The following is a 19142-nucleotide window of genomic DNA, read 5'->3' on the forward strand; positions in this document are numbered from 1 at the left end:
CTGAAGGTGGAGTGGGGTTGGGCAAAAATTTTAGCAAATTTGGGAGCTTTGTTCAAGGTGTCTTAGCAAATCAATTCCTTGCAGCCCACACATCCTGACTTCTTCCCACACCTGTGGATTCCTACTCTCCAGTGCCGAAACTCCCTCCTGCTCATTCTGTGGTTTAGCCCCAAGACTGAAGAAATGTGCACAACTCAGATTTGCTCCTTTTGCCCTCCCCTCACCTCCTGGTAGTTCGAAGTCAGTTAGTTATTTGAAAGAGTATTTTTCCTTTCTGATGTGTCATGAATAAAGATTTTACAGCAGGAACAGAGGCATTGCAGGAGTAGCAGAGACCAAGTCAGTGTGCAGATGAGAAGGGAAGAGAAAGATGAGCCAAGAGGATCCTGGCTGGAATCTTCCACCAGGAGAAACTTGGAAATTGGGTGAGAAGAGAGAGGAAACTGCTGAAGCAGTTTGTTAGAAAGGACAAGAGGACGGTGTTAACAACTGTATGAGAAAACAGCCTGGCAAGGAAACTCATAGCTGGAGGAGAAGTTGCTCAAAACAAGAGAATTTAGTACAGGAGCCAGGAAACCGCGAGCATTTCATAGAGGTTCTGCAGAAGTGAAAAGCAAGAGCCTTGTGTTAACAATAATTTAAAAAAAACCAACAGAACTTGTAGAATCTGTGAGAGGAGGCAGAGACTTCCAGGATTGTTGTACAGATGTCAGGGATGCTGCCAGCTGTCTAATTTAGTCCTGAGACGTGAAGTGGCTCTCTCAGCGTGAGTGGTGTTGATTTCTTTTCACGCTCCTCATTGCCTATCCAAGCAGGAAGTGTCATCTCACCAGAGCTGGCAGAGGTCACTGTTTTAATAACTGTTGTTAATTGATGCTTCTGAAAAGCTTTCTATCAACTTGAATTTGCTACCTGCAGAGACTTGCCTAGCAGGTAGCTGAATCAAATTAAAACTTATATTCCATGATGAATAAATCACACTAGAACTGTGATTACTCTCTATGTGTTAAAATATACTATTTTTCCAGTCAGCCTGCCTGAAAACTATTAAATCTCTTTGTAAGTTTATAATATTTTAAATTCTGCTGCTGCTAGAATGTTTAAGTTGTGTTTGAGTGTTGATTCTGCCAAAAATAGCTGTTCTATAGGTCTTGGAATGAGCGCAGGCAAACGCTGTCCCCTGATGCCTCCATCAACCAACCCAACATGTGCAGCAGGGCCAGCTCATGCTTCTGAAATATCACACATGTGAAAAGAAATTATTAACTGGGTTGAAAATATTAACTGAAAGCCAAAAAAAAAAAAAAAAAATCTGTGAGCAAGTAAATACTGTGCTAGTGAGAGGATGTGTGGAGAGTTTCCCCTGTTGCTCTCCAAAATACCATGAATCCAGATTTGACAGAATTGTAGAGTTTATTTTTGTCTTATGTGTTGTGTTTTCTGCTAAGTGTATAGGATAGATTAACTTCTTTCCTGTCACAAGTGTGTATTTTTGCCCCTTTTCTCTTTATCTCCATCTTCTCAAGATCACTTAGCAAAATTTTCTTTCTTCCAAAAGAAAATTATTATAAACCTATATTTCTAATTTTTAAATCATTGTATTGGGTGGAAAAAAAGAACAGCATGCAAGTGAAACATTGTGTGGGGAAAATGCTATTTAAGTCTTGTCTAATCTGTTAAACATCACACTAACACTGGATTGCTGGATGTAATCCAGTAAAAATAAAAAAAAATCAAAAAGAGAGGTCACATTAGAGAGTGAAGCCATCTGTCCAGTGTGGAATTGAAAGGCATTTATAATAAATTACTTTCCTATATTGCTGTCTTTTGGGGGGCCTTTATGTGAATCAAAGAGATGGTACAAGACCATTTATCTACAAAAATGGGTCCTGAATTATTTCTACCTTGTCAACCTGATGTTTTAGCATGAAACTTCTCTGTGAGTGGTTGGCATAGATAATTAGGCCTTTCTAAACAGGATTTTCTAACTGGTTTCAAAGGTGTTTTCAGCATGTCCCAGGCATTGTTTCTGTAATAGGGACGAAAGGATTTATGTGTACATTTACTAGCAAAATAGCAGAGATTTTTCAACTAATATCTCTATTCCTTTATTCTGTTTTTTTTTCCGTGCATGTTCCTAACAAAGCTTCATTTGAAGTGTAATATTTTGAATTAATTTTAGTCATTGCTGATGTTCACGAAGTAGATTTGTTTTGACTTTTGTAGTATTAATCTGGCATGTTTGTCGAAAAAAGAACTCTTCTACATTAAAATAAAAATACTGATTTATAGTGTTGACAGCCTTTGAGAGCATCTGAGGGTCTGGCTGGCTCTGCACATTTAGATGCAAACTCCTGCATGACAGTATTAGGATTTTTTTTAATGTAAAGGTTTTATATCTAAAATAGAATTTTAATACCTCCTGAAAAATCATGAACTTCTGTCATGAAGGAAAGAAGAAGGAAAAATGGGAGGGGGAAGCTGGTACAAACCTGCTGTAGAAAATGTTTTAAAAATTTTTCCCCAGACCAGTAAAATTATATTGGGGAAATTGTTTTAGTACTTGGTGAGGTGTAATGAGTTGAAGACCTGTTGGTTGAGTCTGTTCTTTTCTGAGTAGGATGTTCAGGGATCTGGATGAGGAGGCACTTATGGGTCTGGATTAGGCTGCAGGTGTTGATGAAATTACTTAAAGCTCTATTAAATGGAATGGGACTAACTCTGGATGTTGCAATGAGAACTTGTTAAATGTTTTTGAGACCTGGGATAGTTCATAATATGAAATTCTGTCTATGAAGAGTTAAAACTCTGTGCTGTAAAATGAGGATTATTGGGTACAATCTTTTGCAGTCTGGCTTCAAACCTTTTTGAACAACCTTTGCATCCCAGAGAAGCAATAGGGAATTTGTCTAGACACACTCTTCAGCCCTTTGTAGGTGGAAAAATGCCTGCTCTAGGACATGAAATTCCAGCTTGTGTTTAATTCTGAGAATTCCATTAATTTCTTAAGATTAAAATAAGCCAAATGTCTGGACAAATCTATTGCCATTTGCTTTTCCCCGCTTTGTGTTATTTCTTCTGGGTTTGTAAATGCTCCTTCCAACCATCATCTTTTGTATGTAGGAGAAAACTGAGATGTGCAGAGGACGTCAGAAGTGCTTTTTGGCAAAGTAAAATTAGACTTTTCTCCATCCTCAAGTGCTTTGCTTCTCTGAGACTGGGCAAGAGGTTCTGTAACATAAATAGGAACCTTCGTATTTTTGAGCTAAAACTGGACAGAGATGTGTAAATTTTGTAAGTGCTTATTTTGGCAGGAAATGTCTGTATTTCAGTTCTACAAAATAAGTTGCAGACAGCAAGCAGCTTTTTCTTTGACCCTCTTTCCAAACAGCCTCAGGAGTGCACTTTATCTGTTCTTTAACATGTGTTCCTCAGTTTTCTCTGAAGTTATCACCAGCTACACTTTTACATTACTTCACTGCACCTGATTTCTCATGTTCATCCCTTTACAAGATATTTTACCAAATGTCTTCTCAGAATGGCAAGTCTACAGAATTTTGCCTTAGAAAAGGCTGTTTGTCATTTTGTATTTGATACACAATCCAGTCAGGCTAATTGAGTAATTATATATGTATTTTTGGAAGAATCTTTGTTCTGATAAATGCTCAGGAAAGCCTGATGACTACTGGAAAAAAGGCATGGGGGCACAAAACAATGCTGCACACATCAGTGAATTTTCTTGGATCTTCTCTGACATCTCATTGATGGAGAAGAGAAGAGGTTCCGTGTGTGATGGTCCTGACAGAGCTGCCAAAGTAAAACATCACAATTCCTGGAGCACGTGATTTTCATTTTCCTTCTTCTGTCAGCTGATCTATGAAAAGTGGTACAAAATTAACAGGCATCTAAGCCCAAAAAGTCACAGTAACTCACCTTGAAGTGCTTTCAGAAGGAAATGAGGAGATTTCTGCTTTGCTGGATGTGTGATTTCATTTAAAGGGAAGATTCCACAACCCTGTGATTTCCCTGTTCTGCCTTACACTGCTCACGTAGTACTAGGTGACGTTTGGGTTTGAGTCAGATTTTAAGCCTCGTGGTCAAGACAAGTTTTACATTTTACAAAAATAATCTTATCTGAGAAAGACTTTGAAGAATTGATTACCTCCAGCCAGCCTGGATCCCATTTTCAAAGGATGAGTGTACATGTCCACTGGGATTTTCAGAAGGACGTAAGCAGATTAAGTGCCCACATCCAACTGTTGTTCACATGATTTAGAATTTCTTGAATTTTCCTTCCTTAATTGCACTGACTATGCCAGTGTCTTGTTTTCTACAACTTTCCATTTTGTTTAACTTCTTCTTGCCTAAAGCTTGACAAATTGCAAAACTTAAGCAATGCACAAATCTACATCACGACGTGTTCAGAGCCACAGGATCTCTGGTCATCCCTGGTTCTCCACAAGCAGGAGATTAATTTATTTGCAGAGCCTGGAGTAATGGCATTTATGAAGCAGAATAAACTCTCCTGCTGGATGAAATCAGCCTGGGATTCAGCAGTGTTTGACATGAGCTGGGTTTGTGCTGTCCATGTGTGGTTGATTCCTCCTGATGTGCCTCCTCTTCCCAGTGCTGAGGAAGTTCTTGGCTTTTGGATGGTTTTGGCTTTTCTTATCAGCAGCAAGTGTTAATGAGTCATTGCACTGAATGGGGAACTTTATCTGTACAATGACAAGTGTGGATTAAGGTTTTTGTCCAAAATTGTCCTAACTCATCTCATTCTTTGGTTACTTTTAAAAGCTAACTTTACCAGCTGAGGAGGTGTAGCTTTCCTGATTTGATTTTATTTTTTCCTGGTTGTTTTAATCCTTTGCAAAGTAGCAATTGGAGCATAGCACCTCATTGTTGTTCAGGAGGTTTTAGCACTAACATTAGAAATTAATTACTTTGAAGAGCAAGAATTCAACTTTTTTTTTTTTTTTGCCTTTATTTAAGCAGAATAAAGGGAAATGATTTGCCTGTTTTTTTTTTTTTTTTTTTAATTTTTACTGTTGATATAACTCAGGCAGGCAATTTTCCCAAAGTCTTTTTTTTCAGAGCACATATGTGGATTAGCATGAAAACAGTTTTATTTATAAATTCATTCATGGGTCTGAGTTTGTAAATGGGGACAGATCAGTGCACAGATGATACAGACTGTCCTGGGAACTCTGCAAAAGCAAATATTTGGATTTTAATGTGTCCAGAGGGGTGGCTGAAGTGGCATGTCCATGACTTGGGGTGATGTGTCCTGGGAAATAAGGTCTCTGTAAGGCTCTTTTCAGTGTTAGTGGAGGTCAGTTCTTAATTTGATCCCAGGGAACAGGACAACTGTGTGCCAGCTCACCTTGGCCTGCAGAAACAGGGATTACACCCAGCAGAAAGGATGTTGTTTTACCTTTGTGTTTGATTGCTCCAGAGAAACATCTGGAATTTACCAGCCAATTTCAGAGTCACCAGTGCATGAAATAAATTGGAAAGATTCAGGGAAAAAAAAAAAAAAAAAAACACCTCTAAGAATAATCCAAAGACTTTGATAAAAGCTTTATCTATTAAGTTTATCAAAGAGAGAGTAAGGACATGACAGCCTGTGAATTCCTGCACTGGAGGAGTAATTGTAATCATGTGTCCTTCAGCCCTCCTGAGGAGAAAGTACAGAACTACCATGGCAGGAGTTTGAAGCTGACGGATTTGGACTGGAATTTAAGAGTGCGTGTTTTTAAGGGCAGAGTAATTGATTTTCAAAACAACTTGCAGAGGGCTTTGGTTTGTTTCCTCTTATCAACAACTTTTTGAATTATTGCTTGCATGTGGTTTTGAAAAATACGCAGGTATCAGAGAGAAATTGGTCCAGGAAAGTCCCATAAATAGGGTTAAAAAGGATAATTTTTAAAAGGATAATTCCTAAAAAGAATAAGTGTTTTTTAAAAGCATCGTTTGTATAATCTGTGTGTGAGAGAGCCCCTGTGTTGATGGTGCTGTGTGCTTTGGTTGGTAGGTACGTTGATGATGTGATCAGTCGCATTGACAGGATGTTCCCTGAAATGTCCATTCAGCTCTCCCGGCCCAATGGAACCTCTGCAATGCTTCTGGTAAGCTGGAACATTTAATCCTTGAGTTCATTTCCTTCACAGGTTGAATTATTGTCCCAAAAATGCAGGGTATTAAAGATTTTTTTCCCCAGAAACATATCATTCTTCATTTGCCACAGCAGTGCAGCATCTTTCTTGCTCTTAGGCAAATAAGTGATAAAGATAATTTCCCCTTTAAACAGAAGATCTATTGCTTTATTGTTAAATGTGATTGTAGAAATAGGAGCACAAAACTCAAATACTCACTGTGGGTTTTGGCAGACTTGGCAATGAGTGAATCCTAATCATGATAATTAAGAAGGAGGAGAATGTTGTCAAGAAGAAAAGAAGAAGGAAACCAATATGATTTAAATTTGTTCACATTGCTCTTGGGTCAGTGAATTTCTGTTATATGATGAAGTTAAGAATTTGCCTTTGAAGTAAATGAGCAGTAAAGGCTGGATTTGAGATAAACAAGTCCAATACATTCAACTTATTTCTGCCTGACCAGGCAAGATTTCATTGCAGAGGAGCCTATTGTTCACATCCATTTTTACAGGCAGCTGTTGTGCTTACAGCAAAAAAAGTCTTCAAGGCTCTAAGATTTTAGATGGAAGAGGAGTCCCTGGTGTGACAGCTGGATGCTGATTTCCTTCTAGGGAAAGGCAGAAGTCACATATTTTGCCAAATTTTAAATAAAACTAGAAAATACACCACATGCACAGATGAAGAACTGAGGCCAGTTCAGTCTTTTCCACCTCACATTTCTCATGGAAATTTCCCTATAGCAACTATTGCTGTGATTATTTTTATTTTTTAAATATTTTAATTGTATTTAGTTTTAATTAATCAACTGTCTAACATGTCATTATTAACTTTCTTTGAACAGCCACAAATTCACAAGAGATTAACTGAGTCAGAGGTTAAAATAAACAGCTGGCATTAAAACATTTAATCTGCAATTGTTGGATTCACCAAGTGGAAAAATATATTCCAGAAAAGAATGGAATTCATCAGTGCAGTCTTAAGAAGTTATAAGTCTTAGAAGTTTTTGCATTTCCTCTTAAGCTGACTTAGTGTTTTATCTATTTTGCTGTAAAAAAATGTCTGGTTTTACTTCCTTACTTTGAAATGCTTTCCATTTTCCTGGAGCCCTTCTTTGCATACTGAAATACCTTCCACTTTTGGTGGCTTTTTGAGGTGGTCAGGAAATAGATGATGTTTTTCAAGACTCAGGCACATTTAGGAAACAAGGTAAATTATCTTGGATGTGATGCCAAGGAACAAGGTTGGGTGGCAGCTGAAGGAAGTGCCTTCCACCAGCAGCAGTAACAGAGTGAATTCCATGTGGCAGTTGCTCTCTAAATCAAGGACATCTTTGCTCCTACAAGATCCCAGCCCCATGTTGAACCAGTGGTGTGCATATTTTCCTTGGATCAGAGATCAAAAAAGATTGTTTTTAAAGTATTTTTGTGTGTGATTGTGTGATGGGTTTATCATTTTTGCTTTTAGCCAGGTTTTTCCCTCTTCCCCATCTGTCTCAGTTGATGTTGCCAATATGGCACTTTCCATCTGGCCCTGACTGCTACAAAAGCTTTTGCTGTTTTCAGCCACAGATCCTTCAGTGGAAAAGGTGCTGAGGGATGGGCAGTGTGAAGAGCACCTCCTCCAGAAGAAGGGAGGTTTCTTCAGCACTTGTGATTTCTCACTCTGAACTTAGCCCAAGCTACATCTGGAGCTGCTCCCCTGCTGCAGTGTGGTTTACCTCAGTGCCAAAGGCTCCAGATAATGCTCATTTTATCAAAATATTTCACAGCCAAACTGTTTGCCCAGAGTTAATTAACTAACTGTAATCTCGACCATGCTCATCCTTGGACTGTTCCTAGCACACCTGGTGTCTTAGCAAGGTCCTTGATGCAAAGATTTGGTTTTTACAGCATCTTTAAATACAATTGCTCCATCTACTAGAGAAAACCCCTGCATTCATCTTCAAAGGCACTGGTAAGCACTATACATATCTTAAAAATATGTAAATTATTGGAGGGAGATGGGGAAGAAGGGGAAAGGAAGTCTGGGAGACTCTTTGAAACTCAAGAAACGTTGAGGCCTTGGGCCTTTCCCAAACAAATTATCTTTAAGAAAAAGACCCAAGAGAGAAAGTTTCAGCCCCAGACTCTACAACTTCATGTGCACATGGAAATCTGTTGGTGTCCTTAGCTGTGCAGGTGGGACTTGCACCACTGAGATTCATCTGGTGGTTCAAGGAGATTTCTTTCTCTTCAAGAAGAACAAGGAGCGGCTGGAGAGGGTCCTGTGATGGACATCCAGAGGATTTGGGACTGGAGAGGGTCCTGTGAGGGACACCCAGAGGATTTGGGGCTGGAGAGGGTCCTGTGAGGGACACCCAGAGGATTTGGGGCTGGAGAGGGTCCTGTGAGGGACACCCAGAGGATTTGGGGCTGGAGAGGGTCCTGTGAGGGACACCCAGAGGATTTGGGGCTGGAGAGGGTCCTGTGAGAGACACCCAGAGAATTTGGGGCTGGAGAGGGTCCTGTGAGAGACACCCAGAGAATTTGGGGCTGGAGAGGGTCCTGTGAGAGACACCCAGAGGATTTGGGGCTGGAGAGGGTCCTGTGAGGGGACACCCAGAGGATTTGGGGCTAGAGCAGCTCTCTGGTGAGGAGACACTGCGGAGCTGGGCCGGGTCAGTCTGGAGAAGGGGAGGCCGAGAGGAGATCTCACCAATCCATGTCAGTTACCTCCAAGAGGTGTCAAGTCAGTGCCAGATTCTCTTGAGTGGTGCCCAGTGGCAGGAGAAGGAGTTACAGCCATAAACTAAAAGAAACCACAGAAAGTTTCACCTCAGCATGAGAAAGAACCCTGAGATGAACTCCCTTGGTTAGGGCATGGTGCCAGTGGTGCCAGGTTTGTGGGTTTGATCTCCTTGTGGGCCATTCCCATTGATCCTTGTGGGTCCCTTCCAACAAGAATATTCTGTGATAAACTTCTTTCCATGGATGGTGGCAGAACCACCCAGGGAGGACGTGGAGTCTCCCTCTCTGGAGACATTCCAAACCCACCAGGGTGTGTTCCTGTGTCACCTGCTCCAGATGACCCTCCCTTGGGCAGAGGGTTGCATGAGATGATCTCCAGAAGTCCCTTCCAACCCCAATGGTTCTGGAATTCTGGAATAATTAGGAGTTGTGTGACCCTGTTGGTCAAGCTCTGCTGGCAAATAACCCTCGTGCTCAGCTGGGCTCTCCCTGACCAGAATCTGCAAATTCCTGTGAGAAAAATGAACTGCTGCCTCCAGACAATGAGGAGGTTTTTTATGCTTCAGATTTATACACAGCAATTGTACCTCATTAGGCTGGATTTATGCTACACAGGCCAAACACATAAATAATTGAAACCTTTCAGAGCTGTGTGAGATCCTCAGCTGATTTTAAAAGCAGTTTATTGTGCCATTTCAAGGTGCTGTTTAATCCCAGTCTTCACCAGTGATTTTTCAATTAATCTTTTAATAGCACTATGTAGAAAATAGACTAAACATAGAATTATATCAGCTCTAATAACTGTGTAATGCAAAATTAATTTCCAGCAGCAGCACAGGGAAATGTGGACTCCTTAAGGTTTTTTGTGAGATTTTGTTGGTCAAATGCCAGGAATTGTAAATAGATAAACCTTATCTTGTGTATTAAGAAAACATTAACTAATTTTTGATGAATGAAAATACTTAGGTTTTTTTCTTGAATGATTAGTTGTATCCTAGATAGATTCTTTTTCCTACTATAGTAATCAAATTATTTTGTGATTGTTTCACATACCTTGTTTCTGTTATCAAAATCCAGAATATTTTTTGTGTGAAACAAATCCTGTGTACAATTTATTCATTAATAACAGAAAGATTTTAGAAGGCAGTAAACTTCAGCCCTACTTTTCCAGCTGAGAAATCTGATTTCCTTAGGATCATGTACCTACCCAGCCAGTCCTACTTGGAGAAGAGGCTTATTTTCTTATCTACATTTGGGAACTACTTTTTGTTTAAATTCTTTTTATCCCCAATATCTGTAAAGAACTACTACAGAAATTGCAAGCAGTGGTAAATATTTTTGCAGGTAATGGAACTGTTTTCTGTAATTTGTGTTTCTAAAGCATAATGGTATGTATAAGTAACTTCCAACCAAAAAACTGAATTGTTTCTGCCAGACTCAGGTCAGGAATCATGATTTTTTTCTTTCCAGGTTATCTTACAAAATTTTAAATTATTTTTTTATTAATTTATACTGCTGCCTAGATTTTTAATAGATCTGTCATATAAAAATACGAAGCAGGTTTTTATAGAGTTTTATTCCATCTCCTTAAAACCAGACACATTTGCATTTGAACTTTCAGATCTTGTTCCCAGCATTTGCAGCAGGCTGATTGTGTGGCAGTGGGTTGTATTAATTGCAAATCGGCCAGACATCTGTTCCCTGAAACTGAATAATTCCTTGTGTCTCGTTGTTTATTAGTGTTTTACATAAAACCATTATTATTTTTATAAGGAAAATGGATGCTGAAATTTATTATTTGCCCATCAAGAAAGGCACCAGACTGATTTCTGTGCATGAGACCCTGATGTTGGAGATCTGGGAGGAGTGGGGAGGAATTTGCAAAGTGATTTAAAATCAGTATTCATGCTGTATTGATTGGAAACAATTCAGTGCTGTTGTTTCTAAAACAATTTCATATTTCCAAAGTGCTTTGCAGTGTAATCTTCCTTCCCTCTTTCCTGTTGGATGGTTTATCAGGAGAGCAGTGCTCAGGGATAAAAGCAGGCAGTTCATGGGAGGGATGTAGCTCTGCTGGTCACCTTTGGTGGCTTGGGCACCTGATTTTTAGGGCTATAGGATGAATATTCATTTAGGGATTTACTGCCTTGGAGGCAGTAGCTTGGTTTTGGTGTTGAAGGGAACCCCTGGGATGGTGTTTAAGGAATCACTCCTGAGCTCACAGTGGGACTCATGACTGCAGTGGCTTCACATTTTGTGCCTTGAGATGGAGAACCAGCATTTAAAAAGCATTAAAATCAGCATTTAAGGGGCATTATTTGAGAACCAGCATTTAAAAAGCATCAAAATCGGCATTTAAGGGGCATTGTTTGAGGTGGCATGGGCAGGGGAAGGATGTCTTGAATTAACAAAGTACATGAACAAGAGCTGGCAGGTAAATTGGAAAGTGTTCTCTGCTTGTCTAATGAAGAATAAGGAAGATGAGGAAGAGTCCTTTCCATTGGGAAAAGGGAAAAAAATAGGAAAAAAGTGGATAAAGACTTGTGAGAAATGTCCTCAGCTTTGCTCCCTCCACAGGGTTGCTGTGCCCAAAGCTCTCAGGTGTGTATTGATATTCCTATAGATTTATATTGTGGAAGATCACACATCATTTTCATCCTTGTAAAATTCCTGGTGTGCTTTAATTTAGAAAGGAAAAAAGAGACAAAATCCATTTAATCTTCTGTAGCAATGCTGGACTGGTGTGAGTGTTCCCTAAGTGTGACTGGCCACTGGCAAAATCTGTCCTTGAACCTTGAACAAAATTCCTGTGCCAGTTTTTTTTGCTTTATTAAGAGAAAAGGGAATGTTAGTGAGGGAAAAGAGCCAGCTCATCCTTCATATGGTGGGAGCATTTTAAGTCCTTCATTTATGTTGACTTTTTATCAGGCACTATTGCAATTAGGTTAGACTAATGAAAGGTAAATTCCAGCCCTTGCATAAAAAAAGAAATCCGTGTAAAGAACCTAATTAGTATGTTTGTTTATTTAGACTCTAATGGCTTAATTGCATCTTATCTTGCTATTTACAAATAGGCATCATTAAAGAATAATGAGCATGTGAGGGAAAAAGCAGCCATACCAGCAGCAGATGAGACATAAAAAATGAGAGGAAAAAAATCTAGTTGAAAGTCTGTGTGTTGGGTTTTTTTAAAAACTTTATTTTAATGCAAAACCTTTTTTTTTCCAGCATATCTAAATACGATTTCCATGCATTGTACTGATTAGTAAGAAGGATCTGTGAGTGGGAGGCTGAGCTTATGGCTGGTTCCATGGCAAGGAGCAGTGTCTGGCCTTTTGCTAGAAATCTGTAGCTTGGTTACATCTCTGCTTGGATGTTGCCTGATTTCTGAGGTGAATAAAAATCACACAAACACTTGTGCTCCTTTTTATAGAAGTGGGGAGGTGCCCATGTTAACTGAAAATAATGTTTTCTTTCTTTTAGCTCTGCATTGCAGAGCATCTGCAGCTCAAATCAGCAGCAAATTCCCTGGAATGCTGAGGGGAAATCTGCAGCTTTGGGAATTTTTCATTTCACAAAGTATGGCAGCTCAGTGTTGTCAGTATACATTTTCCTGATATCAAACTTAAATAAATTTTAAGAAAGAACATTTCCTAATGTGTTGTTTAAATGGTTGATAAAAGGGCTTTTCACTTGATATTAGTTTCACTGAGGAGGCAAAATTAAAGGGGGAAATTCAAACTGATTCCTCAAGGCAGAGTTCTGGCATGGTAAATTAATTTTGATCCTTTTCATTTTGTAAACTCATGTGGACCCTGATTTTGACTTACTTGGAAAGGTACTTTCTTCTTTTATAATTATAACTGGTGTTAAATGGGAACTTTTTTTAGCAGTCTTACAAGAAATTATCTAAGTCATTCTCCCTGATTATTCTGTTTCCCCCTCTCCCTTTCTTGGCATACTATGTCTGTCAGATGCTCCTGGAGATTTATCTTGGTGATAGACAAAATATTTTTAAAACTGGGATATTTCAAGAAGATTTTTATTTTATATGTCTTTGTCAGAAAAGCTGCATAATATTGCAGATTCCAATCAGCTGCCTGTCCTACCTTCTTCTTGGGCTTGCCATTTTAGGAAGCAGGGGATTTATGAATAACTTAACTGTCTGAATTTAGTATACTTTAGTTAAAAGGAAGTTAGAAGCATGTTGTTATTACACAGCCCAAAACAGAAGCTACAGAAGTATTTAACTTGCAACTGTTCCATTTTCAGCTCACAGAACTGTGGGGCATATTTTTTCATTCATATTAATTGAATTTTAAAGTGACCTTGTACATGTATTGATTTGAATTAAAATTTTCTACATCAAGGACGAGTTGGCATATATCCTTCAGGCAAAATATTAAAAAGCCAAGTGCTGTCTTAACAGGATATCGACAGGAGAAGTTGAAATTTAATAGGAAAACTTGGCTTAGAAGGGAAATTGTTGCCATTTTGTCACAATTGAAAGGTATCTTTTCTGAACAAGGAAGGAAATTTCTCTCAGTTGGTACCTGTGGAAATGCAGGGACATTTCAGTGCCCATTAAATAGAGACCATCTGGGTGAGTCTGGACCTCCAGGAGAGATCTGCACTTTTGGAGCTTGGAGTAGAACTATCAAATTTCTAGTTTACCAAAGGCATTAGTGTTTTATTAGCTTCTTTCAGGTGATCTGGAGGGACACAGCTGCATGACTGTAAATGTGAATTATGTTCCATACACAGATCTGTTCTGAACACGGCCTCCAAGCAGCCAAAGTGAGCAGGGATTGGAATAAAATGATCTGCTGAAAAACATGATTTGTAAAATACAGCAGAATTGAACAAAAAACATTAAGCCCTGGAAATAGTTATGAATCTTGATTACTGGAGGAAAAAATAAAGGCTATTGCATTTGCTGTGTGTACAGTATGGAATGTGCTTCACCCTGAAAATAGCTGTGGAGCAGAGTTGTGGCTTCCACGTCTCACAGCATCCCCCAGTCTGGTGACAGGCTGTTGTTCATTCTTTGTACTACTACCCTCATTCTTTCAGTGCTCTCAAAACCATGAACTGTAATTTCTCTGAGCTGCTCTTTTACAAAACTCCTGCTTCTGTCAGACTTGACTAATGATCCAGTCCTACAGAAATCATCTCAATGTCTCGATCTCTCTCCCAGCCAGAGTAAAATCTGCAGCAATCTCTTGTCAAAACAAGAGTGGTACAAAAGAGGAGGTTTTTGTTTCAGTACCAGAGCACTGTAAGAGCTCATTCAGACAACCCAGCCCAAGTTTGGATTTCTAGGGTGCCTGGGTGCCCCTGTAAAGGGGAAGTGCAGCTCTAGGACCTTTCTCAGGAGCTCACTGAGGTACCCAGCCAGAGCTGGGTTTCCACAGCTCCTTACACATGTGGGAGACAGGAATTTTGAATTTCTGTGGTCAGGCAAGTGGCTGATCAAGGTCCTGTCCTGGACATTGTGCAGGATGTGACATTTCAGTGCTGTGATGGATTCTGGAAGTGGGGAGTGAACCACTGGAAGGGTGTGAAGTCAGATCACCTGGGAAAGGGCAGGGAGGTAATGCAGGAGCATCTGTGCAGGTGGATCATGTGAAACTCATGAGGAGGTTTGAGGCCAGCAGTGAGTTCATTCCAGCAAGCTAGAGTGCCACACACAGGATTTTTCACTGTATTATGTTCCACTGTTCACTCTGAGGATTTTCAGGAACATCCCACACAAGCTTCAGATCAACCTCAGATTTATTTCTACCTGGCAGCAACGGGAGGTGCTGTGAATGCACAATGGAAAGAGAAAGAGGAAAGAAGGGAGCATCAGCTAAAGTGTGTGAAGGCAGTGAGGATAGGAAATATTATAGAGAAAGCTGGGTCTGAGTGTTTGTAGGGCAGCCTTACCCTTCTTCCATTAAGATTTCTTTTTCTTTAAAATGTCTTCTTTTCTTCCTTTTAATTTTGTTATGTATGGTTGATGCCTAGTGTGAAGTTATAAATAAGAGTCAGTTCTCTCAGCAGACCAATATCCCACTGAAGTGCCAGTTTTAATAATGCAGAAAAATAAATTGAAAACTGTTAACTCTTAATGTGCTGGCAACTTTTCTCAAAGTTGATTCATTTCCTCCTGTTAGCAATTATGACAACTCTGTGATTCCAGTGGTGATCAGGATCATAGCTTGGGCACCTCTGGGTAATGACTTTGCATTTATAACTTAATTAATTCAGTGCCAGGTGCTGAAATAACTCTGCCAGTTTTTTGTATATGAGGACCAACTAGTTTAAGAGTACCCTGGCAAGATACTGCATTTAAACCAAAAATTCACAGCACCTGATAGCACAACCTGGTGTTTCCATACATGTTCATGGTTCCTGGTGTGTGCATGGCTCAGGCCCTGATACAGCTTCCTGTCCTTCAGCCTTTCACATTTTTTTCTTCACAAATTACCCATTCTTCTGACCCACTTTTTATGTTCTTGCAGCATTATGCCTGGCAGCCTGTCTGCTTGATGGCTGTCATTGTCTCCCCTTCCTGTTCCCCTGTCTTTTCTCTTGCTGTGAATTTGTCCTGCCCTGCTGGAGTTCTCCCTGTTCTGTGCCAAAGGTTTGGCATCAGTTCTGTCCAGGGTTTGTTGCTCTGTCCTGCTCAGTGCTGATTAAATCAGCTCAGGCTGGGGCTGTTGGTGTTGGAACAAGGTGATGGGCAGCAGTCATTACCAGAAGTTACAAAGGAATAACATCCAACAGATCAATAAAGGTGCATATTGACTGGTTTCTTTAGGTGTGGATTTGTCTGCTGAGGTCAGCAGTAAAAACACATTTGTTTTAGTGGGTGTTAATCTATACAGGATGAAATGTTGGAACACTGGCAGAAAATGAGCTGCTGCTGGTTGGGAAATATTAAAATGAGCTAATTGTTTCTTTTTTATCTCAGTTTTATGCTTTTGTGGGTGAGGAAAAACTCTCTAATAATCTCTGCATAACAAAATACAAAGACAAGATCCTTGTTAGACACACATCTTAGTGGTATTGAAGTACAACTTCATCTTTGAAATGTAAATTGATTTTTAGATTAAAATGCCTTCATTATTGCATTTTTGTCAATAATATAATTTAGGCTTGTTTCTGTTATTATACTCTGACTGACCCTCTATATTTTCCATTATACTAGTTTTATTCTTTGCACTTTAACACTCTCACAGAAGGAAATGAAACCTTTGAAAATGTAACATTTTTACTTTAAGCTGTAGTTTCCTTTGAAATAATTTTACATTTTTATTGGACAGAAAATGTTTTCCATTAAACTCATGGTATGCTTTTACAAGGCAGCATTAGGAGAGTCCGATTCCTCTTTCAAATTGTTTTTCTCTAAGCGGACTTATATTGGAGAATATCAAATTCATCGAAAATAATCACATTTGCCCATTGTTTTTGACAAGTTATTGAGTTGTGGTGTTAATAAAATGGAGAGAATTGCTTGGCAGTGTCATGTCTGCACAAGGGAATTCTGTGAACTCATACATTTTCAGTTGCAAATGAATGTTTGTTTGTTCTGCACTTTATAGCATCTCTCCTCCTCATATCACACACTGCTTTTAGATCTTTTATTTTGGTCTCTCTATAAAATATTGAAAACTGAAATTGCATCAACTTAAGCTGTTAACTCGCTGGTCTTACAAATTCAGACACCGTCAGCTCACCCTGAGCCCGTTTGTGTCCCTGTCCTGCTCTTGCCAGGTGACCTTGGGGAAGGTGCTGAAGGTGATCGTGGTGATGCGGAGCCTCTTCATCGACCGCACCATCGTCAAGGGCTACAGCGAGAATGTCTACACTGAGGATGGCAAGGTGGGGCATGCACTCACAAGGTGGGGCATTCACAAGGTGGGGCACTCACAAGGTGGGGCACTGGGGTACTCAAATCCTCTGAAAAATCCCTTCTGTAGAAGTGACGAGCGGTAGAGTGGTGGGGATGGACGGAGACAAGAGATCTCTGAGGCCACGTGGTGAAACTTGGGGTTTATTGCAAAGGGCCTGGGTGCAGGGCCCTGCTGGGAGCTGCCAGCCACAGAGAAGTAAAGACAGTGGTAAAGAGAGAGAAGGCAAGAGCGTGGTAAAAATTATGAGAGAGTAAAAGAGGTAAAGAGTAAAAGAGGGTAAGAGAGCGAGGTTCCCCGTTACAATACCATAAATCTTCTTCTGTGCTGAATATTCTAATTCTTACTAACCAATCTAGTATGAGACACAAATCCTATAGCATTTACATAAAGCCCCTAAGAATCATTACATTACCATACTGGGTTACATTTTAAACCCTAAAAACTCCTCTTTGGGCCCCTTCTGCCAAGCTGGCAGGGTCTGCTCTGACCCTTGTACCTGTCTGTAACCAGAGGGAATTGTTTCATCAACCTTCAGCTGGCCACGCCATTGTTTTCCAGTTGTTCAGTAGCTGAGGTATCTCAAAGCTTGCTTTCATTTCAGTCTTGCTTATAGTTTCCATAGTCTCCAAATCTTTTGCCAGACAATCATATTTATAAGGTTTTCCTGTTTCATCTTCCCCAACACCCTTCGCCCAGGATTTTTCTCCTGGGGAGCTGAGAAGCCTCAGAGAAAAAGGAAAACAAATTCTTATCTCATTTGCTTCTCCTGTGTTGTGCTCACATGTGGAATGTGAGATTGTTTACCACAGGTGATTGTTTTGTTGGTTTCTGCTGTGGGTTGTTTTCACTCTTTGGCCAATCAGTGGCAAGCTGTGTTGGGAGTCTGGAAAGATTCAGGAGTTTTCATTATAATCTTTTTAACATTGTGTAAGTATCCCTTCTGTATTCTTTAGTATAGTTTTAGTATAGCATTCTTTAATATAATATAGTATCATAAAATAATAAATTAGCCTTCAAGAACATGGAGTCAGATTCATCATTCCTTCCTGCCACGAGGGGCTCTGCAAATACAATAGGTCACAGCCTGCACTTCATTTCCATCTGTTTTCATGGCAGAAAACTGGGATCCCACTGCAGGCACACTGGAAATGCAAAACTGGCAAAGGACTTGGAATGTTTGCAGAACATTCCAGTTTAAATCTGTCTTGTTTTGCTTGGGTTTTGCATCCCATATCTCTGAGTTCTTTCTGAGCTCTGAAGCCTTTGCTTGAATTTCTGATTTATCACCTTAGACCCCAGTTGCTGTGTTCATAGTGTCTGCTGAGAAAACATTTTTGCAGTGTACCAGTACATCAACAGCCCAAGGTCCAGCTTTCCCTCTTCTGAGAGCCATTGAGAAATCTTGGGCTGGTTTTTTTTTGGCTTGATAAACACAACAGAGAGGATCACTGGTAGGTGCTCCTCAAGAATTTGCTTGCCAGCAGCAGCACATCTTGAACAGCAGCTACTACAGCAAGTGTTACCTGTTTCCACAAGTGATTTATTTTGTGAACAGCTCACCCTGCTTGAACCCTGAGATTTCCTGTGCCTGCACACTCTCCATCTGGCTCTCCTCAGCACATCAGGAGATGTTAACAGGACCTGATGGCCTTGGCTCAGCTCAGGTCTCTTTCCAGGGTGGAAGGATCTCTGTTCCTGAGACATCCACCAGGATTCTCTGTTCCAGCAACAGCACTAAATACCTCCATGTTTCACACTGTCTCTCTGGAGCTTTCTCTTCTGATTATGAAGCCTATTAAAATAAGAAGTTCATTATATCAAGATGAATATTTGGCACCCATAGGCCATGTTATAATGAGGTGAGACTTCTTTTCCTTTCAGAAGTGATAACTGTGTTTCAGCACACAGAAGCACGTTGTATGCTGACCCAGAGTTCAGCAGCTCTGAGTCTGAACCTCTGTTCTCTGGGAAAGGCCAGGAGCTGAGCTGCTGAAGGAAATAGTGCAGCTCCATCTCCCAGGTGAGACATTCTTCCTCAAAGGGCGGAGGATTGGCCTAAGAAGTAGTAAAATAAAAATTGCTTAATTTTAATTTGCCTTTTTCATATAGGCAGGTTTAAATACCAGTTTGCAACAGAAGCAGCTGCTCTCTAGTCCCTGTATATTTGCATATAAATACAGAGCTCCAGCAGCAGCCCCTCTTCACCCCAAGTTCTGCATGCAAGTGAAATGATGGTCTGCTGAGAGAGCACTGACAGTGTGTGATGGATTCCCATGTCACACTTCATTTGGGTGTGCTCGTTTTCTCTGATGAATCCAGTTTCCTTTGAAGCTCCCTTGAAATACAATAATGCTATATAT

The 19142-nt window shown here is 40.0% G+C and overlaps 1 protein-coding gene across 1 annotated transcript in view; it reads left to right on the plus strand.

The window, feature by feature from the left end:
• MED27 (mediator complex subunit 27) overlaps nucleotides 1-19142 on the plus strand; it is an 85671-nt gene that overhangs the window by 51413 nt on the left and 15116 nt on the right. Inside the window, exons 4-5 of the mRNA XM_058818310.1 lie at nucleotides 6035-6128; nucleotides 16643-16750. Coding sequence (XP_058674293.1) covers nucleotides 6035-6128; nucleotides 16643-16750 — 202 coding nt within the window. The remainder of the gene's footprint in view (nucleotides 1-6034; nucleotides 6129-16642; nucleotides 16751-19142) is intronic.

The sequence above is a fragment of the Ammospiza caudacuta genome, chromosome 21, assembly GCF_027887145.1.
Source record: "Ammospiza caudacuta isolate bAmmCau1 chromosome 21, bAmmCau1.pri, whole genome shotgun sequence".
Taxonomy (NCBI): domain Eukaryota; kingdom Metazoa; phylum Chordata; class Aves; order Passeriformes; family Passerellidae; genus Ammospiza; species Ammospiza caudacuta.